The sequence below is a fragment of the Colias eurytheme genome, chromosome 21, assembly GCF_061535395.1.
Source record: "Colias eurytheme isolate Ceu_HAF_F1 chromosome 21, ilColEury1 Martin Lab GWU primary, whole genome shotgun sequence".
NCBI lineage: Eukaryota > Metazoa > Arthropoda > Insecta > Lepidoptera > Pieridae > Colias > Colias eurytheme.
The window spans coordinates 2629669-2656845 of NC_143000.1; the positions used below are offsets into that span (position 1 = coordinate 2629669).

The 27177-nt window shown below is 32.6% G+C and overlaps 3 protein-coding genes across 5 annotated transcripts; 2 read left to right on the forward strand and 1 right to left on the reverse strand.

Moving 5' to 3' along the window:
* On the reverse strand, positions 1 to 10777 carry LOC149898968 (bleomycin hydrolase). Of its 3 annotated transcripts, XM_090114520.1 has the most exons (13): positions 10674 to 10764; positions 10544 to 10581; positions 9738 to 9895; positions 8706 to 8836; positions 6935 to 7049; positions 5752 to 5889; positions 5097 to 5217; positions 4449 to 4576; positions 3649 to 3776; positions 3201 to 3299; positions 2587 to 2707; positions 1789 to 1899; positions 1 to 1050 (listed from the first exon to the last, which is right to left on the reverse strand). In XM_090114520.1, exons 2-13 carry the CDS (start codon positions 10551 to 10553, stop codon positions 928 to 930), a joined length of 1383 nt encoding a protein of 460 aa, XP_089970646.1. In that variant the 5' UTR covers positions 10554 to 10581; positions 10674 to 10764; the 3' UTR covers positions 1 to 927. The 3 variants fall into 3 exon arrangements, with proteins under 3 accessions (XP_089970646.1, XP_089970647.1, XP_089970645.1); XM_090114521.1 differs by lacking the exon at positions 10544 to 10581 and having other exon boundaries at positions 10674 to 10777; XM_090114519.1 differs by having other exon boundaries at positions 10544 to 10755.
* A 673-nt stretch (positions 10778 to 11450) lies between these two features.
* Positions 11451 to 12483, forward strand: LOC149898969 (uncharacterized). Its single transcript, XM_090114798.1, has 3 exons — positions 11451 to 11629; positions 11733 to 11834; positions 12171 to 12483. The coding sequence occupies exons 1-3, from the start codon at positions 11489 to 11491 to the stop codon at positions 12462 to 12464; spliced, it is 537 nt and encodes a 178-aa protein (XP_089970924.1). The 5' UTR covers positions 11451 to 11488; the 3' UTR covers positions 12465 to 12483.
* Positions 12484 to 14479: 1996 nt separating this feature from the next.
* LOC149898970 (uncharacterized) lies at positions 14480 to 15681 on the forward strand. Its single transcript, XM_090114590.1, has one exon. The coding sequence runs from the start codon at positions 14513 to 14515 to the stop codon at positions 15569 to 15571; it is 1059 nt and encodes a 352-aa protein (XP_089970716.1). The 5' UTR covers positions 14480 to 14512; the 3' UTR covers positions 15572 to 15681.
* Positions 15682 to 27177: the final 11496 nt, after the last annotated feature.

The following is a 27177-nucleotide window of genomic DNA, read 5'->3' on the forward strand; positions in this document are numbered from 1 at the left end:
CCCTATAGTCCGAATGTTTTCACGCAATAGTACCTTGTAATTTGACAAATAACGGACCTAATAAAAAGAAAAGATAAGATGACACATAGTTCTGTTTCAGAAGTATAGGTATAAAACATGCTTCATTATGTATTTTGGAATTAAAACAATATTTTCGAGTAGAGCACAATAGTAGGTGGATTTTGTCCAAAATTATTGGGAGTCAGCAATTTTGGACATGTCGGATTACAGGGGGCGACGGATAGCCAGGGGCCGATGTAACGCGGGTCTGTGTCAATGTGAAGTAAAAATATTATATGTACTTCGATGGTGTACAAATCGAATTTATTGGTTTTCCTACTTGTTTTATTGTCAATATGGAATCTAGGATATAATAGAAAGCTATGATAGCTTCATTAAATCTATGTCTTCTGTTAAATGCCTTTAAACATAAGAACCAGTAATATTAATCAGATAACTAATATGTATTACGCTCATCTAAGTGACATTTGTTAGTAAAGGGTAACTATGTATGAACACATTGTAACAAACATTTTTTTATGAATTAAATGAATAAGTAAAATGGCCATAATCATTGGTAAAGTGCATTATCTGGTAAAATTGTACACTATTGATTTCATATAAGACAGGTAAGATTATTATTCTAATCTGGTAAATTGAATACAGCACCAAAAAATTCAAACAAAAAAAATACAAAATTGTGACTGAATATATTTGAATTTTTTAAATGAAAACTTAAACTTAAGATAAAATTACACAGATATCAGTAAACAAATAAAATGCTATTTCACAAATTCACAAATACAAATCATTAAAAAAGCCGTTTCTAAAACACATGACATATCCTCTAAATTTTGCAGAAAAACAAGTGACCATAATAGACAATAAACTGCACTTTCCCTACAAATCTAAGGCACACTGGCAACACTACTCCTTGTTACACACGGGACATGCGAGTGTGCCCATCGGGTCCCAGGCTGGCAACACCACCGCTTCTTGCTTGAATACATCTAATACTTCGCTGGGAACGTACTTCTTATCTACTACCACCTGTAATAAAACGGGATTTTAGAAAAAAAGTATTTCAGCATTTTCAAAAGTATTTTTGACGTGACAACGTCTTATAATTCGATAGCGCCGGCTGCACGAACGAAAAAAACATCATGCGGCGTTACCTCGCTCTGAGGCGTTCCATGTAAGGCTTGAAGTGCAAGCGAGAGCGCGGAACGAGCGACAAAGAAGCACAATCGGACGTTGTCACGTTCAACTATCGTCAGTAAACCGACTTTACAGACAAGCAATTTTTTATGTTTTAGATTTATTCAAGTAATCCATTTAAATTGCTTGATTATGTCGTATCTTATCGTTTCAATAGTATAGTGGTTATAAAAAATACAATAATCAAATTTGAAATTGATAACATAAAAGCACTAACTGCATAACATGAAAGATGGATTTCACACATATTTGAATAATTTTATTTAGTAGACGTTAGAGTTATTTTTTTTGAGTGCAGACAGTGTAATATCAGTTTTCCACATAATTAAAAATACAAAAAACATATTAATTTCTCACAAAATTGGTTGTTTGTAAAGTAGGTTTACGATCGAGATGTTTACGTGATAACATAATGCAGTGGCAGCGCTCGAGATGAGACGGGAGATCGGTCCGTCTCTCTCTCGTTATACCTGCGATCGCGCTCGTGAGGTTTTGGTGTGACACAAGTTTCTGAACATGTCACCCGACTAAAACGATTTTAAAAACGTTATAACGTTAAAAAAATCCTACCTCAAACACAAACTCTCGGAACCAGGGCTCTGTGAGCAGCAAGTATCCCTTGTCGAACTCCTTGTCGCTGTACGAGTTCTCCACGCGGAACTTGCGCACGTTACCTTCGTCCTGAGATGATAATTATTTCATTTTTAAATATATTTTATTATATGACATATTAATAATAATGTTGAGAACCATCCAATCAAAACATTTTATCCTTGTTACCTCTGTAAGTAATTTCCTGTACGAAACTCTCGATTGTGGTAACAATCGAGAGTTTCGTACAGGAAATTATTGGGCGTCTCATCAAAATAAAGCTACTCACGGAAAATTAGCTTAATAGTAATCAAATGCAAAAATGGGCGATGGATCCTGAACTATTGGAATTATTCACGCATTATAGATAGAATAGATAAACCTGCTTGAGAATAGAAAATTGACTTTTTTATCGTCACTAGCCAGGTCCATAGAACGAGCCAACCATCGAGTGTCGGACGGGTTTATTGTTATGCTCAAAGGCGGTATCGTCATACGCCGCGCACTGTGAATGCACACGTTTCAACTAAAAGAACGAACAATTGGCAAGGGGTTGCCGCGCGCAGCAAAATCTGCTCGTTCTGGAACCGTTTGCTCGCGTGAATACTTTTTATGGCGTTTATTTTAATGTAATCTTAGTGTCAGCTGAGTCAAGTGCCACATAATTTACTAGTGTAAGTGTCCCATATACTAGTGTAAGTGTCACATATACTAGTGTAAGTGCCCCATATACTAGTGTAAGTGTCACATATACTAGTGTAAGTGCTAGTGTCTCACGTCAGTGCCGACCGCGGTGAACACCATGGCGTGCGTCATGCACGAGTCGCCGTACAGCAGCCGCTCCGCCTTGCACAGGCCCACTTGGACCTCCGTGTTGAATACCAGCTTGTAGTCTTGCCTGGTGATAAAGTATATTATTATTATAACACGTTAAAATTGAATTAAAGCTTGTGTGCAGTGGCTGTAGGGCGGTGTAGGTATGTGCGGTGAGGGTGGGGGGGGGACCGGGTAAGAAAGAGCACGAGCTAGAAGTTAGAAAGAAACGGAACGGTCGGTACACTCCTGCGCCTCGCCGCGCACATACCGTCATAGCCCTACAGCTACTGCAGTCAAGCTATAAACAGATTCAAACAGTAGCTAAACTCTCTACAAAATGCTCGAAACGGCTCACTCACACAAAGATACGCATCAACGAGTCCTTAGTAGACAAAGGCTTAAGAGTATCGTCGATGCAGTTCGAATTTGTTGTAGGGAGTTTCGCTACTGTTCGTATTTGTTTACTGTGTCGAAATCGTATTCAACTATCAAGTAGATACATATTAAATAGGCTTGAAAATCAAAAGAATGCAAGTGTTGAATGAGAAATTTAATGTTTTTGGAATAAAACTTACGCATCCAAGTCTTCTAATCCATTTTTCCTCTCAAAACGTTTGGATACTTCGCAGCCGAACCACACAGCTTCCCCGCCCGATATACTGTCCTTCACCACTCTGCAAGTGAAATGAGTTTTTTGACTTTTTTAATAAAAGTAGTAATTACTTTATTGAAAAATTTTATTATTGATAACGTAGAGATCATTATTATAAATTTAATTTCTCTTCACCCCAGTCCCCATTTTCGTCCAGATTGATCAAAACAAAAAATTACAAGCCACGCGGTAAAATTATTTTTTTTTGCATTAGCAGCAGCTTCATGTCTTCATTAATACACACATTTAAAAGGATTAAGGTTAACCAAAAAGCAGGGTGTTCAAAATTAACCCAAAAAAAGCTTTAAAATCTCATAGAACCTATTACAAAAAATTAAATATTTTATAAGTAGTAATTTAGTTTAACTCACTTGATAAGCGTCTCAATAGGTTGGTTATTATACGCTGTTTGTCTCCCCCCCACCACGTTGCCGAGACACTGCAGCGTGTATAACGCGCCGAACGGGTTCGATTCCCGGGGGTCGCTTACTAGACACACCTGGGAAAAAAAAGACTGGTTGCACTCCGGGAGTGCCGGCAGAAGTGAAAACTTGATTATTAACGTTGAGCATGTTTGATATCCATCCGTCTTACGCTTTTTCGTTCAGGTCACGTGTAACGCGAGTTTAAGATTTTATACCCATTACAGAAAAAGTGCTCAACGCCGCTAAAGAAGTTTTCTCTTCAAAAATATTTTTGGGAAATAACTACAATTGGAATATAACCCTGGGATGAAAGAACTATTTAAAATGAAAATTGTTGTATTGTATTGTATTAGCCTATCGTGTCCCAACACTGGGCTAAGGCGCTTCCATGAATCGCGCATGAAATTAAAAAAAAAAAACATTCAAAAAGGATTTTACCTTATCAATCGATACAAAATTCTCCCAAATTTCAAAGTAAAAATGTAAAACTAATATCACTCTCATTTACAAAATACATCAAAATCAAAGTGATTTTTTCTCGTTACTTTTATACTATTTTAAGCGAAGCAAAAAAATTGTCAAGACAGATACAAAAAAGTAATACAAAAATTTGTAATAATTGTTATCTTTGTGCGTTTCGGTATGTTTTAAATATGTGGTATGGTATTTAAATATATGGTAATAATGTGGTATGGTATAAATAGATAAATAAATAAATAAAATAAATAAAAATAAAATAAAATTACCTTATCATCAACATTGAACAACGGGCGAACATGTTCATTGTAAAACTGCAGCGGAGAAATCGGTCCAATCTTGTTGTAGGCCTTCTCCTTGTTATAGTACTCGAATGTGAATTGTTCTGGTGGTGTTCCTGTTGTCACAATAAAATAAATAAGGAATTATATAAAACTAGATTTCCGCCCGCGGCTTCGCCCACGTTTTCAAAGGAAAACCCGCATTTGTATAAGTTAATTATTCTTTTATTTTATTTTTTTTTTATTTAAAGGGCTTTATCGCTTTGCGATAACATCGCCCTGTTGACTCATATTGCTATAACATACACACATCATGATTCACAATTTTATATTTTTCAAATATTCTTTGTTTTTCTCTGAATCTTAATATATATACTTACTATTATAAAGGCGAAAGTTTGTAAGTATGGATGTATGGATGTTTGTTACTCTTTCACGTAAAAACTACTGAACCGATTACAATGAAATTTAGCACACATATAGAGGGTAACTTGGATTAACACATAGGATAGGTTTTATCCCGGAAATCCCACGGGAACGGGAACTATGCGGGTTTTTCTTTCAAAACGCGGGCGAAGCCGCGGGCGGAAAGCTAGTAAGTCATATAATTAAGTAGATAATACAAAATAGTGTTACCCAAGCAAGTAGCTACAATATGGTAGATGACTCCAATCTGCTTGTTAATGGTGGCTTGTATTTCATCATCACTAGCTTTGTTGGCAACTAGTTCACGTAGCTCTTTCGCGAATTCCCGCAGCTGAAATTATTTTAAAATTGATATTTTAGATAATACTAAATAATATTGCTTTTTTTCTTGGTTCAAATTATATCTTCTACAAATGATGGTGATAAAGTCTATCTCATACCTAAAACTAATTAATTATGCAGTAGAATGAAAAATTTAATTTACAAAATGATTTAATGTATCTGCATTATATGTAATATGCAACATCACACTTAATACATATATATCTTAATTAAAACATACATAATTTTTATGTTTATTTGCATTATTTTCACTAAAATACTCCAAACAATGTAGCTTACATATCGTCATCACTACATAGTATAAAACAAAGTCGCTTTCTCTGTCCCTATGTATGCTTAAATCTTTAAAATTACGCAACAGATTTTGATGCGGTTTTTTTTAATAGAACGAGTGATTCAAGAGGAAGGTTTTAGTATATAATTTATTAGGTTTTAGACAAAGCGGGCGAAGCCGCGGGCGGTAAGCTAGTACATAATATAATAGTCATAAATTATAATTTATGTAGGTAGAATATATACAGACCTTAGTTTTAATAATAGCGTTCATGTGCAAGCTCCGTCTAGAGCTGAAGGACTCCGGGAAGCACTTTTTGGGCATCACACCATACTTGTTAACGAGGTTCACTATCATGTCCCATTGACCACCGTCGTTTATTGGATCCTAGTGAATAACGCACTTATTAAAGTAGAGCCATTTTAATAGGCAACATTTGACAGTTCAACAAAATTCAAAAACGTAACCTAGTAACGACGACATAGAATAACATGATATTTCGTTTTGTTAGAACTGCACATTTGCTTAACTTTTTTCAATTACGATTACATATTTATAATAATCATGACCGATGCAACTAATTTTAAGATTTGATTTTACTGATAAACCATTCTAAACATAATAAACATTTTCTTATTTAAAGAACTGACGTCGCTACAATTTTGTGTCAATAAACCTTTTTTCTTTATAAATACCAGAGACGTTACTCTAAAAATCGAAATCTGACATCTAGAATCGAATGCATTGGTTACTTAGAATAAAAATCATCATAAATTATTGACATGTGTTTCAAGTTCGATTGACAATTGTTTCAAGTCCGTATCGATTAATTCGCTTTAATCGATGTTTTTAAGCAGGTTACCACCCTATGAAGATAAAATTGATAGACGTCAAATGTTGCCTATTAAATTGGCTCAACTATAAAAATAATAATAATTATACATTTTTAAGCTATTGCATTGCTTCTATCGCGGGCCTTGAGCGCGGGGACCGAATCGAGAAATTTCGTAACGAAAAAACTTCACGCTCCCCACTCCGACGGGCGCGGTGGTGTGGCTTGAAGGCATAGCATGCAATAGCTTTACCGCGGCAGTCCCCGAGTGCCACACGTCTTTTTTTTACTATAAGTTGATAAAATTTCTTGATATCATATTTTTGTCTGACTAAGATGAATCCAAAATATGGAGCTATTTAACTGTAATTTTCTTGTTCGAGTATATGGATTAGTTGCTAATGTATTTTCGAATCATCGTAAGTTTTTCAGCCTTGTACATAATATATTTCCTATACTATAAACATTTCTTCTCATATTAAACTAGTTAGTATATTCCTAAGTGCGGTAAAATCAACTTAAGGGTGAATGAAACTATTTTCATTTGGTTGTCAAGAAACACTATTTAATAAGTCAGGTAATAAAAAAAATAATATTTACCTTCAACAAGAAGTTAACCAGTCTCCCCTCTAGTTTCTCACCCTGCTTCGCCGTATTAACGATGTTGTTCAACCAGTAGTGTGACCGCTCTATTTTATCCCAGAAGAAGAGATAACTAAAATAATGGAAAAAGGGTCATTTAAATTAATGGACAATTTATAGTTAATATTGACTACCAATTTTGCATAAAAACATTAAATTTGAAGGTTTAGCATGAATATCCGTGAAATAAAAAATACATAAGGTGAAGTCCCATGTCCCCAAGTAGGGTAAGGGGCAGATGCATTATGCATACATCTGTTTCACTAATCGATTTTCTTTAGGGACAAGTAGGTGATCAGCCTTCTGTGTCATGCCAGAGCCAGACCGAGAATTTTTTTTTCTCCACCAGGAATCGAACCCAGGACCCCTCGGTTCTACGCTCACGCGTCAACCACTGTACCAATAGTAGGGGAGCCCAAGAGGGGATTTTGGGATTTACTCGAGCGCGTCAGATTACTATAAGGGACGTTACCTTAGCTATTCATTAGTACCTCTAGTCAATATGAGCAGTTATGGTTGGTGGGTGGGCTCAGGGGCCCCGCTGGAAAATTTGAATAATCCATAATTCCCTAAGGTTGAGCTCGAATCGTCAGATTAGCGAAATGGGGACTTCTTATATTTTAATTAACCCCCCCATATATTAATCTGACGCGCTCGAATAATATTACTTTAATTTTTTACCCTTTCTTCATAGCGATGAAACCGCCACTTAAATCGTCAGATTAACGTAAACTTTTTTTCAGTGACGTCCTGGAGCATGCAAAATATCAATATCTAACGCGCTTGAGTATTTCCAAGCCAATTTTTTTCTTTTTTAAATTAAAAAAAATCAAAAAACCCTTCCCCACCGCTAAAAGTGAAAACATTATAGGACCTTTTTTTCTCGCTATGGTCTAATCTACCAATTCTAATAGGTTCCCGTGACGCTCGAGTAAATCCACATTTAGCATCCTGGGCTCCCCTACTACAAGGAGGCAGAGGTGAAAAAATATGTGTATATGTATAAGAGATAAATCATAAGATACATTTGCTGAGAATATAACACAACTTTATATTATTCATAACTCACTAACTATTTTTATCTACATAAGTTCCATTTTAACTGATGAAAAGAGGTCAATTTGTAAAGGGAATTTGAAACACATTAGAGATAACATAAATGAATAATAATAAATAGTTTATCTATTTCATCCTGGCCAACACTGTAACCTTATATTAATTACTAGTTGTTGCCTACAGCTATTCCTGCTTGGAAAAGATAAATTTGCAAAGTTTCTACCCCTATTTTTATCCCCTTGGGGGTAGGATTGAACAAAATCCTTTCTTAGCGGATGCCTACGTCCTAACATCTACCTGCATGCCAAATTTCAGTCTGATCCATCCAGTGGTTTGGGCTGTGCATTGATAGATCACTATCACTATGTCAGTCAGTCGTCTTTTAGTCATATATATATACTAGCTTTCCGCCCGCGGCTTCGCCCGCGTTTTCAGAGAAAACCCCGCATAGTTCCCTTTCCCGTGGGATTTCCGGGACCTATCCTATCTCTCAAGTTGGATCGAACTGCACATGGTGTGCGAATTTTATTATAATCGGTTAAGTGGCTTAGGAGTCCATTGAGGACATACATTGTGACACGAGATTTATATATATTAAGATTTAGATTCTACATCTATGATTTAAAATCATTTATATCTAATGCTTTTTGAATATAATTTATGAATTACTTACGTCTGTGAGAACTCAAACTCTTCAATGCCATATTTCTTCATGAATGGCAAGCGCATAACATTGAGTGCGGCAAATAACCAACAACGGCCAGAGTTCTCTTGATTTGTCACCGGCTTGCCTTCACTTTCAACCTGAAATAATGAAAATAACTGATTAAAGTTTGGTTGTGGGGAGACTAAGATGTCCTGTATTGACGTTCATTGAATGAATAAATCATCACATTAAAAATATGTTAGTCAAATACAAGAAAAAACTACGATTAATAACAAAAAATATGATCAGGTGCCGTATTATAACATCTTATTTCCAGACAGTTTACAACGTAAATTGAACTGACTGACAAATTAATATTATGACCACAGTAATCAGCCATGATTGATGACCATTCAACATGAATTTGCCCGTCAGTTCAATTCACGGTGTAAACTGTCTGGAAATAAGAAGTCATAATATGGCACCTGATTTTTAGACAACCACTAAATCTTCTTATGTATAAAAATGAATCGCAAAATGTGTTGGTAAGCGCATAACTCGAGAACGGCTGAACCGATTTCGATAATTCTTTTTTTATTATATTCCTTAAAGTACGAGGATGGTTTTTATGTAGAGAAAACGTAAATATGTACCACGGGCGAAGCCGGGGCGGACCGCTAGTACATTATATTTATATTATACATTGTAATTGAGAACTAGCAAGCTGATAATAAAAGTTAGATAGAACTATTCTGTTTTATGAATCATTCAGTATGATTACATTTTCCTCCCTGATAATGAAGCTAAATTATCAGGGAGGAAAATGTAACTAATACTTTAACCCATTGACCACCAAGCGGCCCGATCGGGCCGAGACACAATAGATTTTCTATTGTGTCTGTGATCCGAGGACTGACGGATTAATATCCATTCTTTTGTAAGGGTTTTCCATTTAATTTATGTAAAAAGCATTGGGGATTTACTAATTAACAATAGAAATTATAATTAACTAATTAACAATAAAAACTTAGACATATTCTGATTCTCAATGAGCTTTACCTTGATGTTATAGACATGTAAGGCAGCATCAGTCTTCCGTTTGCTGATGGCAACCTCGAAGGGATCAAAGCGAGTGCACACATTCTGAGCGAGCTCATTCTTTGGACATTTGTAGAAATCATCTCGCAGTTTGTTCAATGTATCCAAAGTTAGGGGTTCTGAAACAAAAACAAATATAAATTACATTTTTATTGCTATATACACTCAATAGTAGAAGAATTAGTAGTTTTAATGTTTTTGTGAGTTCAATACAAACTAAAATTGATATACATACTAAAATATGATATGTCTTGACTAAACTATACTATGCTTTGCTGAAATCTTTTTGTTTTATGTCATGTTAAAATATTAATTATAAATAAATTGGTATAAAATATAAATATAGATTAATTGGTAGATAAATTCACAATAATACAAACCATGCATCTTATTTTTTGAAATATCTCCATTATTAAAACGATCCAGCTTGAATATTTATTTCAAACAAATATTAAATAACTTAAATATTAATACTTAATCTTTTTTACAAATAAACTCACTTTTATTTAAAGTTTGTTTCAGTCGTTTAAAATGTGCGAAACAATCTTTGTAATGAAATAATTTCGTAAAATTCATTTAATGGGACCTTCAGTTTTCAAGTATTGTTTCTCTAAAAAGGTAAAAAAAAGAGATTCTACTGCGAATTTTTTTGACATTATGTTACGAATACGCATAAGTATTTATATTCATGAAAAGCGGGCAAAGTAAATGGAAATAGCTGAAGTATGTTATCGTAAATATTAGTTAAAATTTAATAAAACCCTTACGTGATGACATTGTTCGATACACTTTTCTTGTACAACCTCTGTAAAGTTGAAATGCACTTGTCTTGAATGAAACAATAGACTTAATTATCATTTAAGTTGTAGTGTATTCACCGGTTAAACAAATACTCACCGGCAAATATACTTAAACCAATGCCAACAATGCAATCCAAATTCCAATTGTTTTATCTGCTTACTGCTACAAAAATTACTACTACGAATTATGAGACAGATATACAACGAATAGGCAAAAAATAACAGCTGCAGTATTAAAAGTACCAACAATTGTAATCTTTATTTCAATAAATATAAAGATTATTTTTCTTTGTTTTATAATCTTATTATTATATCCTTTTCACTTACTCAGTTCCATACTTCTATAGACTATAGAACAAGAGGTCGGTTGTTGAACTTTGCAAGTGCGCACAGCTGGCAAACAGCTGTTTAATAATAATAGCAATTAATACACATTAGACAGTAATTAATTAAATTAAGTAAAATTCCAATTCCCCTAACTAAATAGCATATTTCAATATGAATTATTTTTAATGTTTGCTGTTCGAATTTTAACACTTTAAATTCATTTTTTTAAAAGTGGCAAGACACATGATTTGAGCGGCATTTTTGAACTGAGGCAATGCTGAAGGACGTCGTAGTACAATAATAATGCAGAGTTAAATTAAGTAATTAATGTAGCGTATCGAATATTTATACACTAATTAATTTCTTCAATAAATTATATATTTTTATCTTATAAACTTTAACAGACAAGTACTTACTCTGGAAATGTAATAATCTTATGAATGTGTTTCAAAACGAAAAATCAATATCACATAGCATGAAGTAGGTAACACTATTTTCATCGTGTTAAAAGTTACGCTATGAAAGGAATTCAATTTACTTAGTGATCTAGAAAGTAAACAGTGCCTACTGTGCGTAGATTTAAATATGTCACAAAAAGCTTATGAAGACGCATGTATGCGTGCGGAATTATTTGGTCAGCCTAAGCCTGATAAGGAAGATTTTATAGAAAAACATAAATATTTAGATGTAAATGAATTTGAAGACGTCGATATCAAAACTTTTGAGGTATGTTGCTGAAAATTAAGTATGAATTTTAATTTAATACAATAGTTTATATTACCTCTATAAATTTAATTAATTTATGATATGATAAAAAATTCACTTCTAGGACACAGCTATGTTAAATGATGAAAATAGAGATACACCCAGTGGCCTAGGAGAATTAAATAACATCCTTACGTCTACGCATAGCAAGATAAATCGTCTGAAGGTATGTAAGTCATAAACTCCCCGAAATAGTGTTTAAAATTATAAATATATTTTATTAGTCTAATTGCTTGTGTTGTAACCAATTGTGCTCGATACTCAATGTAATAAAAATAGTGAAAACAATACCTCTTTGTTACATAAACTAAATTACAAAATATAGGTATAATTAATATAGTGTTTGTCTTGGCTAGTAATTTTCATACTCTTTTGCATGAATATATTATTATGTACCTACGAATAACCTTATAGTTGGAATTGTGGTTAGAATAGATATTTAATTTAATTTCTCAATCAAAAATTGACTCTATGTAAAACAAAGTTTATACTTTAATTCCAGGGCGTGTGTGGAACTGTCACGAATTTCTTTCGTGTTAAATTAGCATCTAAAGATTTATCTTATTCAAGTGAACCGAGCTACATTGGACAAACTAATTACGACAAAGATTACGTACCACCGGGTAATTCAGAATTTTCATCTGTTAACACTGGCCTTGGGCCCAGAGACAATGAATTAATGACTCCAAGCGCGGGAAAAAGGCAACATGGCGGCGACATAAATAGCGCAATAGAAGATTTAAAAACTATGCAGAAAGCTGAAAATAGTTTTTCTTTTGGAGGATTACTACAATAGTTCATTTCGTAGCTTGAAATTGTTGGAAGCTTTGCGAGCTTTTGAGGTTTTAAAATATGGGTAACAGTTTCAATATAAGTATTACAGTAAAAATTAAATTACGAAATTATAATTGTATTATGTATCAATCCGAGCTTTATAAAATTGGATTGTAATTTTTATTTGAATTTTAATATAAATGGGTATATTATTATCATCATTTCACAATGAGAAGTACCCAATTCAAATTTTTATTAGAGGCGTAAAATATTATAGTTTGTACATGTTTGTACAATGAAAGCTGTGATCCCTTAGTGTCAGAAAAATTTAATTATATTAATATTATATCATTATTTTTTCGATAGCTGTAATCATAATAGCTTTAAGCGATTACAACTTTGCAATTTTTTAGATAAAATACATATAATATTTACTTATGATATTATTATGTAAACGATATTCAGTCATTTCCTGCCCAATATTACCTAGCGAGCTAATTGCTTCTCCAATAGTTATTATAAGTGAAATTTAAATAAGATTATATAATGATAAATTATTGAAAAGTGTGGGCTGAATTGTAAGTACCTACTTATCAAAGCATGAATGATATTTTTATTTTTTGCTCATAGTTACCACGTAGCTAATGCTGAATTCATTGAGATAATATTAATAGGAGACGACACCGCCTACATCACTTATGTTCCACTCAACATACGTCATGTGACGTATGTTGAGCGGTATTTTTTAATGGTTTTAAAGTGAAACGCATCAAACATGCCTTCGTGTGTGTTACGATATTGCACAAATAATACGGAAAAGTGCAAAGGAATAACTTTCATCGTTAAGTACCTAACTAAATAATAATTTTTAAAACTTAGTTAGAGCAAAAAAATGGCGCACAGATTTTGTTCGTGGTGTCTCCTCCATACGTAGTAATATTATCTCAATGGCTGTATTTGATATTTTTGGTTCAATATAGAATAGAAAAAATTCGATCACGAGGCGGGATCCAAACTTCGAGTAGCTACCTCTGATAGTGATAAAATAATTAAATTAATGCTGTACGTCATACCCATTATATTGTGTAGTTATATTATTATGAAACGATTGCTTAGCAATTTATTATATTTTTTATTGATTAGCTTGTAATATTTTAGGTTTATGAAACAATGTTAACATAGTGAATTATAATTTGTAATATTTTCATGTATTAAGTGGTTAAGTGGCAGTAAAACTGCATAATTTCTTCTTATTATTATGAATATAATTCATTGCTTTTATTCAGTACCAGAAGAAATGGAAGCAACTCTCTTTTTTGTAAATTCTCTCAATACTCCATTAGGCACATTTTTATCCCACCTGAATTTGAAGAAATCATATTTTATTTTTATTAAATTTAAAATATGATACTTCATTGAATATTATTGCCGTAATTGAATATAGCTTTGTACATATATGTATTGCTTAAATCTCTATTCCATTTATTTATAGAACAACTAACTAACTATGAAGTTTTTTCATTAATTGATTTATAAATTAGGTATTTATGAGTAAGTGAAATCTAAAATGTTGTGTTTTTCGATAATTATTAATTATTGATTAAACTATAAAAAAAATCTTTTTCTAAATTATAAAGGCAAAAAATATTAAACAGAATCATTTATGGCAATAAAAACAGAGCTTCCTTTGTGTACCTATTTATAGTTAAATATCGCTTTGATTGGACATTTTGAATGTTATCAATTATATTCTCTACCCATACCTACTATAGTATGGAATATTCGCTAGATTGAAGGGAATTGTGATATTAGCTCGGAGTGTTGATATGATGTATAAGGACAGATTGTAACATTGAATAAAGATCAATAAACAAAGCCTCTTTCCATTTCATTTCACTCATTCCCTAAAACAAGGAACTCATCGATTCTCGATCTGTCTTACATCAAAGATAACCGACATTGATCTATCAAGGGCAAACAAAAACTGGAGTGCTTCAACCATGAAGCAATCGCTTATATAAGATCTGATTATTGTATCATGACCTATTACCGTTAACGCGAACCGACGCAATGTTACTAGTATTTCTAATAACTGCATTTACTCTTACCTGTACAGCCAGTCCCTTTCATAAGTATCCATTCGTTTTTCTACTGGACGTCGGAAATGAAGAACTCGGTACGGATAACGCTGAACAAATCAAGGTCTCCGTGCCAGGAGGCTCGATGGCTATAAAATATCCAGCTACGGGTGAAGGTGATATCATTGGTCACGTAAGAGTCACAGGGATAGACTACGGGACGGACCTTAAAGCTAATATTGTCGAGGGTGGACCTGGATATAGATATGTCGTTCTAGTTTTCACGGGTAATTCAGGAGTACAATATGATACTGTTGTAACTATACAGACCCTCAGTGATGATAAATTTGATACAAAAGAAGAAGAAAATCAAAGCATGAGTGTTGAGTCTGGCAGCTATGAAGTGAAGGAACAAGAAGATGATCTTAACAACAGTGCAGAAGAAACTGATGATGAGCCTGAACAAAAATTGGTTTATAGTGAGAGAATGAATGCCGAATTAATGCAGTCAAGTTCCAATACCTACAGGATCGTGAAAAATGAAAATGTTGAGGTGGATGAACAAGATAATACTGCAGACGAAGAAGACGATGACAATGAGGAAAATAATAATATGAGCGATGATATTCATGAACAAATTAGTAATTCTCTCTCAAATTCTGAAGGGATCGATGATTCTGATGATTCTGTAAGCAGTTATGAACAAAAAGATAGTGCTGAAGTTAATAACCAAGAAGAAGGTGACGATGAAGATGATGACGATGACGGTGATAGAGATGTTGTAAAAGAAAAAGTATATAATTTGCAAAACGATGACGCAAATTCAGAGAGAGGTTACTCAGTGATTCCCATTAAATTGGTTAGTGGTTATAGCAAATTCGATGCATTTAAGCCACCATACTATGGTGATGTGATGCTGTATCCACAGGTCGCACTGCCACAAGACAGGGTCTTTATAGACCATTCTGAAAATGATGATAGTCAGAATGAGGAACAGTCTAAGGACTCTAATAATAATGTTAATGATTACGTTTCGTCTGTAGAGTATTAAGTGATGTTCTATATACATACATAATATTTAATGTGATAGTAATTGTAAGGCAAACTGTATACAAATATTTTATGTTATTGTTATTTAGATTGTACATAATTAATTTTAAATTTGTGTTTTAAGTTATGTTATAAATAAGTGGAAATAAATTATGATTAAATCCTTGAATGTCTCATCGTATCTAAATTAATAATTATATTCCATGTTATAGAAACAATACATAAATCTATCAAGTATGATTTTTTGTATGTTAATGCTTCACACTCCAACCAAACAATAAAACAAAATAACAATTAGTATATTACGATAATGAGTAATATTATTCATCGTTAACTTTGTTTGATAATTGTCTATCAAATAAAGTTAAAGAATTATTACACGGTGAGATATCAAGTTCAATAAAAAGCTAATGAAAATACCATAATTGCATATAATGCGGAGGCGTATACACGCGTAAACCGACAAAACATCGATAAGTTGAAATGTTAGAAATATCCACAAAGTATACACGTGGTTCAAGAATTATCCGTCTGACACATTATCGCAGGAGGCAGTCCACTTAAACCAATTTAACCTGTGGGTATAACCTTTAAGATTGAATGGAGATCTGTCCTATTACCACATTTTAAATGATTATTTTCCAATCCACGTGGAACACAATTTCTATAGCAATTGAAATTATATTTGCGACACGAGGCTTATTTTCGGATAGTGGAATAGTTTAATCCTTTGTGCGAATGTAGGTTATCCCATTCGTAGAATATTTAATTGATCGGCTGTGTATTGAAATATATAACAGGATGTATAATAAACAAAGAGATTACCTAGAATTTTCATATGGATGGGAAGGGAAATTTTAAACTTTTATAATCGTTTGATGACGTCATGATCACAATGATTTTTAATTAGGACCATTCCATTTTCAAACGAACAAGTAATTATTTAAGCCTTTATTAAATTGATAACTAAATAAAAAAATACAATCCCACTGAATGTTGAGAAATTACCTATTTGGACAAAAAACATCTCGTATTTACTATGTACATATATTGTATTTACTTTATTGATATAGAGATAGCAACGTCAAATAAAAACAATAATGGGGCAGTAATGGAAGATAGCCTTCTAAGAAAAGAAATTACTCGAAACGTTGCAATTATGTAAGCTGCTGCTGGTTACATTTAAACCGGCATATTTTCCACTTGGATAACGGTCCATAGAATTTCAAATTTGACTTTTTCAGGCAAACATGTCAACGTTCCATTATTCTAATATTAGACTTGGGACACACTGTGAACATTGAATTGGTGAATACATGATTGATGGACCTATTTTTTAATAGAGGCATTTCTATACTGCCAAATACAAAGAAGTGTGCCTACCAATAATTTTTTTTAAAGGAAGGGAAGTGTTGTGCCTACCAATATAATGTTTAGATATGTCAGCAATATTTGTGTAACCATATTAGGATGCGAAACCGATCTGCGAATCTTAATATGGTATACAGCAGGCAGTCACTATCCAACCAAGCTCTGTACGCACGTCAATAAATTAATAATGTAATATCATTTATATATAAAAATATATATATTCTTCAAATTGCCTTTTCATTCATTATCCACCAACGAAATAGGCAAAGAAGTGTGCTTAACGGCTACTGAAATTGCTAATATTTGATACTCAATCCTGATCCTCACTGACGATAGGTCAGTTGCTAATTATTTTTTTGTAACTAAATCAATGTGATCAAAATATTACAATATTATGGTAAATTTTCAGCAGCGAGATATGTGTAGAGAAACTTAAAAAAACCCCGCAACCAACAGAAAGCCGTTATGAAAGCAAATATTGTTTCAAATAATATAAATCGATTGAAGCATTTTTCAATTACCTGCATACTTAATAAAAATGTTTGTACCTAACCGTTTAAGATTTTCGTTTTAATTTTCCCACTACATGTCTGTGAATTTTCCACTACCTTCCCGACACAGACATGTATATTACATGTCTGTGCTTCCCGATTATCTTGGAGTTAAAACTGAGCTTTACAATAAATGCATCGAAGCATGACTTAATTTCTATCATAGCAATACAGCGGACGATTAGTTAAGGATTATTATAATAAACAGTAACATAATAACTAATTCAATGATTACATTATGGAAACAATAACAGCCCAGCCCAAAGTAACAATTTTAATAAATAAACCATTTAGTTTTCATGTAGGTACACATCAATGCAGCTCACTATCACCATTTATGTAACTCATATTAAAAAACAACAGGACCGTTTAGCATCTTTTGCATAAAACAAAATCCAAATGGATTCTGGGCATTGCATATTTAGCACAAAAACGGTTTTCGAGCGAAATTGGAAATTCAGATTGCAGACGAAATAGGTCTTCTCCGTCGTCGGTGTCGCCTGGCACCGCTATATAACGTTTTCAACACATGACGTTTTAAATTAAATACATACATACTCTGTGGCTGCATCTTGTTGATTGAGTTATCTGTGTTTTGTTAGTCTGTGGCTATTGTTTGTCTGTGCGCTGTGGGTATTTAAAATTTACAATACCAGCTTTGTGTTTTGGATAAAAAATGCAAAGCTTTATTCAAATCGTATACATTAAGCTTATCCATGTTTATGGAAATCTCACAACATTTTTACACATAGGTACATACTTTAGTAAACACTTTTATATTTTGATTCACAGATAATCAATTTGATTAAAATAAAAATAGTTATCTACCCTGGAACAATATTTAATGTCGTAGTTGTATGAATGTTGCATCTATTACCCTGATTGATACTGTTTGTTGAATGAGGTCAACTTTCACAACTGAGTCTAAAAATCTTATTAAATACTAAACAGTGTCATTTGCAACCTAAATAAAGATTTTTGTATTAAATTATTTGCTCAGTAACCAGATCAAGGCAATAAATCTTGAAACATTTTATTTCGGTACCTCCATACGAGTGCTTTTATTAAATGCACTTATTTTATTGCATCCTTGAAATTTAAACTGAATTTATTTTGAAGTTCAACGCTGCAGCGAAGTGGGCATATTGAATGAACAATCTAACAGTTTACAAACAAACAGACTGTAATTAACCTGATATTATTATGACTCAAGAAGTACGTTTATTTATTTATTTATTAACACTTTATTGTGCTGGCATACAAATAAATTATTCCTAAAATTAAAACTTAAAACTAGTCCAGCACAGAAGGCGGCCTTATCACTTAAGAGTGATCTCTTCCAGGCAACCTACTGTGTGGAGTAATATTATGAAAAACGAGGTAGGTATAGGAAGTAGTTTATGTACTTTATACTTTATATAAATCAGACGCTCAATAATATTCGGATATTTTCCGATTTAGTTCCGCTATTAAGATCTTATCTGAATATTTAGAGTAAGTATGATTGAATATCTAGAAAATTAAAAATGCTGGAATAAGTGCAGCTGACAATAAACATTTAAAAATAATTTTTCCTCTTGGATTCTATTAAACTTACATATTTTATTAATACCATCAAATCGTTGTTCTTCATCTAAAATCGATGTGTAGCTAACTACCTAGTAGAAAATAGTTTAATTGTGAAATACCTAGATTAAGATGTAACGAAATATCCTAGCAACTATCCTATATTGTCCATTATCCAAAGTCCATTCCCGAAATAGTCCATAACAAGTAATTACAATATATTTTTTTCAAGATTTACAGGCGGAATCGTTAAACAATGACAATTTTAACCAATTACTTTAACAACAGATAATATAGCTTTAACCTTGGTCACGGTCGAAACCAATCAATGAATTAAACGCTACTGGGAAATGGGATTATACAGATTATGTCAATAGATGATTTTCTTTTCTAGCTTGATTATGTCCGGGTGTGCCTCTTTTATTGTAATATAATAGCGTCACTGATAGTACTGTGTAACTGGGTTTTTATTCGTTATAAAAGGAATATTTTGAATTACATATATCCCGAAAATTGTACGTAGCAGTTTCAGTGCGATCCATTTGTGTCTATGTCGCAGTAAGATAGATGAAGCCGCAATATACATAATATATCCTTAGGGATATAATTATAACGTAATACCATATACCATAGTTATACGAAATTGATTCATTCAGACACTATAAAGATATAGATAATTAAATTTTGTTAGATATATTATAGTAGAGCTAATACTTTACATTCAGTATCTGCAATTTAAATATTACCTGCCCCCCTATGCAAGTGGCTTTCTGTTAGCGTAGCGTTCAATAGAATAGACTACGAATGTATGAGATTATTAGTAGTCTATTCTATTGAACGCTACGCTAACAGAAAGCCACTTGACTAGGGGGGCTGTTCAGATTAATTGTAAATAGTAGATATTACATCTAGCCATAATAAATGTGCTTTTGTAGATTCTGTTTCTTCTTCTCAAATATTTCCATAAACTATTATTTTAGGACCTATCCATGTAAAATGTTTTATTGGCTTTTATAGTGTCAATGTAATTCAATTTCATCGAGCACTAACAATGTTGTACACGTGTAAACTTTAATATGGGATTGCTATCATGAATATGGCATCAATAGAGCTTTTAAACGTATTTGAGAGCAATCAAATTCATCAAGATAAATGTACTTATACATGATACAACAAAGATGTATCGACTTGCCTCGTGTTTCAGATCAATGGTTCCAACATAGTAGGAATTTTGGAGTATAAATGAACAGATTACATTTAGAAATAAATTATATACGACAAGGTACTGTGTGAAAACAGTTTTTTGGTTTTTTATTGTCATGAAGAAGTTTAATGATAAATAAAATTTTAAACTACGATAGCATTAGCACACTATATAACATAACAATATCTTATATATAAAATTCTCGTGTCACAATGTTAGTCTGCATACTCCTCCGAAACGGGTGGACCGATTCTCATGAAATTTTCTGTGCATATCGGGTAAGTCTGAGAATCGGCCAACATCTATTTTTCATATGTACCACGGGCGAAGCCGGGGCGGACCGCTAGTAACAATATAGTATGATTGTCTGACTGGAAGAAAAATTACAAGCAAATCTTTTAACAGTATCCGCATTATGTTGTAAAGCAGAAAATATTGCCATGCACAAGCGCGTGCGCCAACACTGTAATTGAAATTTATTGACAGGAAAACCCCAGTAACATATTTTGAATCTGTAACTAAATATGTCAGTATATAATTTTGATATGAAAAAACATATATGAATATCTACAAAATGCGATATTTTTGCTGATATGCTAGACTTGGCTAGACCTAGATGAAGATAATCTATCAAAACATTTAAAACAATCTATATTCTATGCTAAGAATTGAAAACCTTCGTCGTTTTTCAACTGGTTGATTTGGATGTTTACACACTTTTGCGTGTATCGTTATAAAAATTGTAAACAAAAAATTATGCCATGAATACTCAATGATAACCGTGGTAATCGTTGCAAATATTCGAAAAGGCTAACTGAAAATGCCCCAGCCTCTGCATAGTAGATGATAGTTGTTAGTACATTGCCATCTAAAAATTAGCTCTTTGAACGCAATCGCGGACAATGTTGCCAGCGATAAATAAATTAAACTGAATATTCCAATAACAGAGATTCACGAGCCGCTCGTCTGAGTCACTTGCTATTTGTGTAACTGCTGGAATTATGCTGAAAAATGCAGCTGCGTCCGTTTATTGGTTTATGGAGATGTCCGTATCAGCTAACAGGTTCAGTTTTTGGTATTATGTTGTGCAATATTTGTACCAGATCACGGAATATATTGGCTTCAGTGACCTGTAATGTTGATAAATGTTTACTGTAGTATAGTCCAATGGGTATAAATTATTTTTATCATATCGTAATAATGCTTTAGGCTTTTAGAAATAGTTTTTGAGCTGAAAGCATGAGTTTTAGTGAGTACTATTATTTACATTTGATTCCATACTACTCCAAGTTAAAATATTTGGAATGTTAGTTTCGTAATATCTATCTGTTGTTTTAAGTTCAAATCGTTACCTAATAATTACATGAGAAAAACCCAACTTTACTGATTTTAAATGATTAAACTTAAGTTTCAAATTGCTCAGGGTAGAATGGCACCTCCATTACACATTTTAAAAGTATGAATGTAATGACGGCATACCACGCGATACAAACACGCAAACTATGTTCCCTGGGTAAGTAGAGCTGGTATTTGTTTAGTTTTTTTTAATATACATACATGTTAAGAAAGTGTAAAGGAAAAGGGCAATGGGTAAATTTGTAATGTATGTCTCTTGTTGTAGGATGTTTTGTGTTCATTATTCTTCTTTTTTTCAAATGGCAACTCCCGATCCCAGTGAGGACGGATTCTGGTGTTCATTATTGAAAAACTATTGTTTTGTGTACAACGTGAAATTTAATTAAGCGGTTTACTATGATGACATGCAAGGTATCGTATCGCTTTTGTATAAGGATTCGCTCAAAACGTGACTTTAAAATGTTGACTTTCATTTTTCGCTTAACCTCAGCGAAACAATTTATAAGTTTAAAAATTATCAATTACGTATTAATAAAATAAAATAAAAAAAATCACACAATTTGCTTATCCATATAAAATTATCGATGAAGGTAAGTATTCGATTATCCGAAGACCTCAATTTTGTTTGTTATAAAAGTACATACCTAGATAGGTATTCATCATGTCTTATTTATAAGGAGGTTAAGTAATGACGATAATTGACGGAAATGAAGTAAAATAATAATAAGTGGAACTAGTCAAGTGAAGTGTTTTGTTTTTGTTATCTCAAGACCAAAGCTTTTGTCTGTAATAGGAACTTATATGAAATAATAATATGACAGTCGAAATCAAAATAAAATATTTAATCCGTTGCGTGGTTTTATGGCCTGGAGGTGTCAGCAATTTGCACAACATGTTTGTATTTAAAGGATACAGGATTTGGTTAACCTTTATAGAACACAAGCTTTCTGCCCGCAGCTTCGCTTGAGTGCATTTTACGTTATTGCGTGACAACTCTACGTACATATACATCCCCTATTTTACTCGCACCGTGTTTGTCTTCCTTGAGAAAATATCTATGTTCGTTTGTTGTAGACCTTGGGAACCTCTGTTCCAAATTTCAACAAAATCAGTTCAGAGGTTTTAGAGTAAAAGCTAAAAGCTTATCAGACAGATAGAGTTACTATCGAATTTATAATACATATTAGTAAAGAATATAGTATGGACAAAGCATGGATTAGTAATTTAAGTTAAATCCTAACACAGCAATGAGAAATACAATAATTAATAATCATCGGCGTCAAAGTAGACAATAGACAAACATTTATTCACAAAAATAACACATTATTACAACTGACAATCAAAACAAAGTATGAAATAATTAATTAAATGCATACAAATATTGTCAAGGTGCCGTTATTTTTGATGGAGAAATTATTTTATAATAATAACAGCATTTGATTTATAAATTACTTACAAAAATAAACAGCAGTTTGAGGAAGTCCCGTAAGTATGATGGATGCAATCTTGAGTTTATTTTTCTAAAGAGCCGATGACGGAACAAAATGTATATTTTGCATTGAAAATTTATTTTTTGTTCTCAAAATTCGAAAGTGCAACGATCTGGCCTCATTAATTATTGTGATTATGAATTTAAAAATGAGAATTTAGTTATGTTTCATAAATCCACGAATTTTTTGTTTGTTGTTTTCAGAGTTCCGCATAGTAAGAAAGTGTTGTCCACATATGTGTGATTGTCCGTCAGAATGAATTTATGTACACTAATTTGGATATACATAGTTATAATTGTTACAGACGTGTTCTTTATTATTTAATAACTCAGGCCACGGAATCACAGACACAATAGAAAATCTATTGTGTCGTGGACCGATCGGGACGTTCAAAATTTGATCTAAAATTCGATCGATTTGATTTTAAAAATTTGATCGACCGATTAGCAATACATATTTAAAGATATCCGTTATACTTATTTAAACTAATAACTGCCTTAAATAAAATATTTTGAATGATACTTGTCGAAATTTAGTTTAGAATAAGATTTTGCAGCCTGTTTCTAAATCGAGTCTTTGACGTTAAGTACATCTCAAATCATGCTTAAATGCTGCATAATTTTTAATCATATGTGAGTAAGCTTTATCAAACCTTAATCAATATATTTTCAATTCAGAAACCGACTTTGCGAGATAAGTAAGCAATTATTCTTTCAAAATGTCTATAGTGAACGATAAGTTCCAGGGGAAAAATTCCTTATAGCTATCTAGTACAACTGTTACAGATTTGCATAAAATAAATTTGCCAAAACGAAACAGAATACAGTACGTCGACCCCTGTCCACTGGTCAGTGTCGAGGTGAGTAGTCATCAAACAACAGGCAATTAAACACCAGTTCAAGAACGCACAAACATGCCATAACAATTAAAACACTTCCGCGAGATGCCTCATTGTTTTATCTGGGCATTTAAAAAATTACCCTGTCTGAAACTGCCCTTTGTCGCTTGTTGAACAATAGCTTTTTATTTTCAAATATAACGAATAATGTATTTCTAAGATCATTAATAAGCTCATTAGCTTTAAAATTTGTATATTTTTTTTAATTTGTTAAATGTTTATAACATATACACGAATGTTTTAGAAATCAAATTCTATTCACCTATTTTACCCAAAAATTTGTCAATGGTGGTTGAATGTACTAAGTCGTACATTACGACTTAGTACATTTCCACGAGATATGTGTAATAGCAGTTCATGTGATGTAATTATATAGACATCTTCACTAATTTATATTGCGTGTTGAAATTACTAACATTAGTCATCAGTCAATAAAACATCACAATTTAACCTTTAAACAGCAAACAAACATTGGTCTTGAAAAGATCCAGATGGTTATGGAAAATCCACGTAAGTGCACGTGGGGCCAAGGTTCTGTCATGGAATTACAGGCTTATCTAGAACAAGATAGACGTGATATTATTATAGCTTGCATCATATGACAAACAATACGCAAAAAACATTTATGTATAACTAGCTCGATACCGCGGCTTAATTATCGTGGTAACTGGTAGGTACCCGGATAAAAAATAGCCTATGTGCTATCCAGTACAGATTAATCTGTACCAAACTTCACTGTTCTGATTTTTTTGCGTAAAAGTAATAACAAAAAATAACAAACACCATAAATTCTTACCAACTTTCATACAGAGCCGATGGGCTTTTTTAACTTTAACGAGTAGCCAACTACAATTCATTTTTTTAAATATCGCATTTATAAAATTATAATATTAGTAAGATATAATAATATACTCTTAGATCATTAAGTAATGATCTAAGTATATACTAAATATATTAAATTAAAAAAGAGATATACGTCAACGTATAAGTCCCCATTGTTGGAGTTACTTTATGTACATGAACATGGTTACTTAAACAACGGAACAATCTATTCGTTAACTTTTTAAATAATCGATTGTTCCATTGGAAAATTTGTGGTGTAGTACCGCTTATCTGAGGAGCGAGAGGTCAAACGTGCAAAATTCGTCATACTAAATTGTTATCTTTTCGTCGGTGACAAATGATACGTGACCGTTTTGGAATCTCGAAGGCTCTGATTATTATTGAAATGGGGATTGAAAATATGAGTTTTGCAAAAGCTAGTTAAGTTTTCATTCGACTAAATGTTGCGTAGGAAAAAAAAATGTGAGCCGTCATGGGACGCCTGGCAGATGTGAAACATCGTTCGGTTTACAAGTAAGCCTATAGATGTGTATAGCGTGGCGACCCGTCGCCATGGCAAGCGTCGCCACGTCAACAATTCGGTTTACAAGTGAGCCTATAGATGTTTCACATCAAAATATAAGAACATAAAATAGTATAAGTATTTTATTAGAAGCAGAGTGGAGAACTCTAGATTTTTTCTATGAATATCTTTTATATAGTATATCCTTTTAACTCGACACCTTCATATAGAAAACTGCTCAAGTCGTCACTTCGTGTTATGACGTCTTATTAATGACCTAACCTAGGAGTTACATCAATGACAACTGACGCAAAGACAATCATAAACTGGATTTATAATTGTGTGAAAAACACAATGTTACCTTTCAAAGTATTACCGCAATTATGGACTAGTACGCAAGTGTATGTATATAGTTTATACACTTGAGAATAAGCTCCTATTCGCAAATAGTAATGAGAGTAGACTGTAAGAATATAACATTGAATTATTTCCCATCAATGCCACGTACAGAGCTATGACGTAAATAAAGGGTTACCTGCAAAAATATACCTTTTTATCGGGAGCGATTGGAAAATGAGAAAATGATTTTTTTTATATTATTCTCTTATTTATTCTGAAAAGAAAAAAATGTAATGGCATTAATGTTATCACTTTTCTTGATTAAAGAGTTTTGAAGTTATATGCATTTTTCATTATGATGAAGTTGATGGAGAAAAAAAACAAAATGTGAGTGCTTTCGAGTCCCATTTCTAACGATTAATGATAAGTATACTAAATACCTAACTTGGGGACATGGGACTTCACATACTAAATACCTAAAATTTAATACAGTCAAGGTAAACTGGAAATAAAACGTAGCAATTCGTCATTAAATAATTCCGATAATATACGGGATAGTTATTTGAAGAGGATTCTTGCAATAAAATCTGAAGCAGACAGGTTGTGACGTAAATAAGGTTATGTTTATGGCGGTAAAATGTGCGTAGTTTAGAATCTATTGTTATTTTATATTATCTATTGCAGGTGTGGGATAAGTGTCCGTGATATTGCAGACTGGAGAACATTTGAAGATTTATTACTTTCAATTTCAGAAACTGTAATAGTTGTAGCAACGTTAATGTTGGTTTGATGTAAATTATATGAACTAATACCCGCTTATACCCGCATGTGTCCAGACTCCAGTGTCGTTTGAATTATAGTGTCTATTCCAATTTTGTATTGTATATTAAATTCCTCCATAGTATGGTAAAAGTTTGTGCCACAATAAAATAGGGAATTCGTTCAAAATCGATTGCAATCGTTTACTGAGTGTATAAATAATACTTTTATCTTATAATTCAATCAAGATATTTACATATGAAATATGATATGTGTGAACATTATTTTCAGAATAAACTTCAATCGGTATGTACATTGTACAAAGTTTAACCGAATCATGTCTATTTGCTGTAAGAAGTGTGTCAATAACTCCGTTACAATGTATGGGTCTGACAAATATAAGTTAGGAAAAAATTAAATTATACTGACATATATTCAATAATATTGACCCGATCTGGATATTGTTTGTAAACGTCGTATTTTTACAGTTTCCTTGTTTTATTACGCAACCGTTGTTTTTGTCCTATTTTTTCATCGATGGAACCTAAAGACAAAAAAATTGGTTGACAAATTGTTTTTTTTTCATTCTTCCTTGATCATCTGTTAATCAAATTACTGAACCGAAACTGCCTTGAGTTTTTGTAGTGTTTGTATACAAACAAAATGTTCTCTGTTGTTGATTGTTCTAGGGTGCTCACAAACCTAGAAAGATATCACGATAGGAAGTG

Coding starts and splice junctions, on each gene's coding strand:
- LOC149898969 (XM_090114798.1), top strand. CDS start 11,489: ATGTCACAAAAAGCTTATGAAGACGCATGTATGCGTGCGGAATTATTT. Junction 11,630..11,732: donor TCGATATCAAAACTTTTGAG/GTATGTTGCTGA, acceptor ATTCACTTCTAG/GACACAGCTATGTTAAATGA. Junction 11,835..12,170: donor GCAAGATAAATCGTCTGAAG/GTATGTAAGTCA, acceptor CTTTAATTCCAG/GGCGTGTGTGGAACTGTCAC.
- LOC149898968 (XM_090114519.1), bottom strand. CDS start 10,634: ATGATAATTAAGTCTATTGTTTCATTCAAGACAAGTGCATTTCAACTT. Junction 5,890..6,934: donor TGGTTAACTTCTTGTTGAAG/GTAAATATTATT, acceptor GTTATTCACTAG/GATCCAATAAACGACGGTGG. Junction 2,708..3,200: donor GGATTAGAAGACTTGGATGC/GTAAGTTTTATT, acceptor CTTTATCACCAG/GCAAGACTACAAGCTGGTAT.
- LOC149898970 (XM_090114590.1), top strand. CDS start 14,513: ATGTTACTAGTATTTCTAATAACTGCATTTACTCTTACCTGTACAGCC.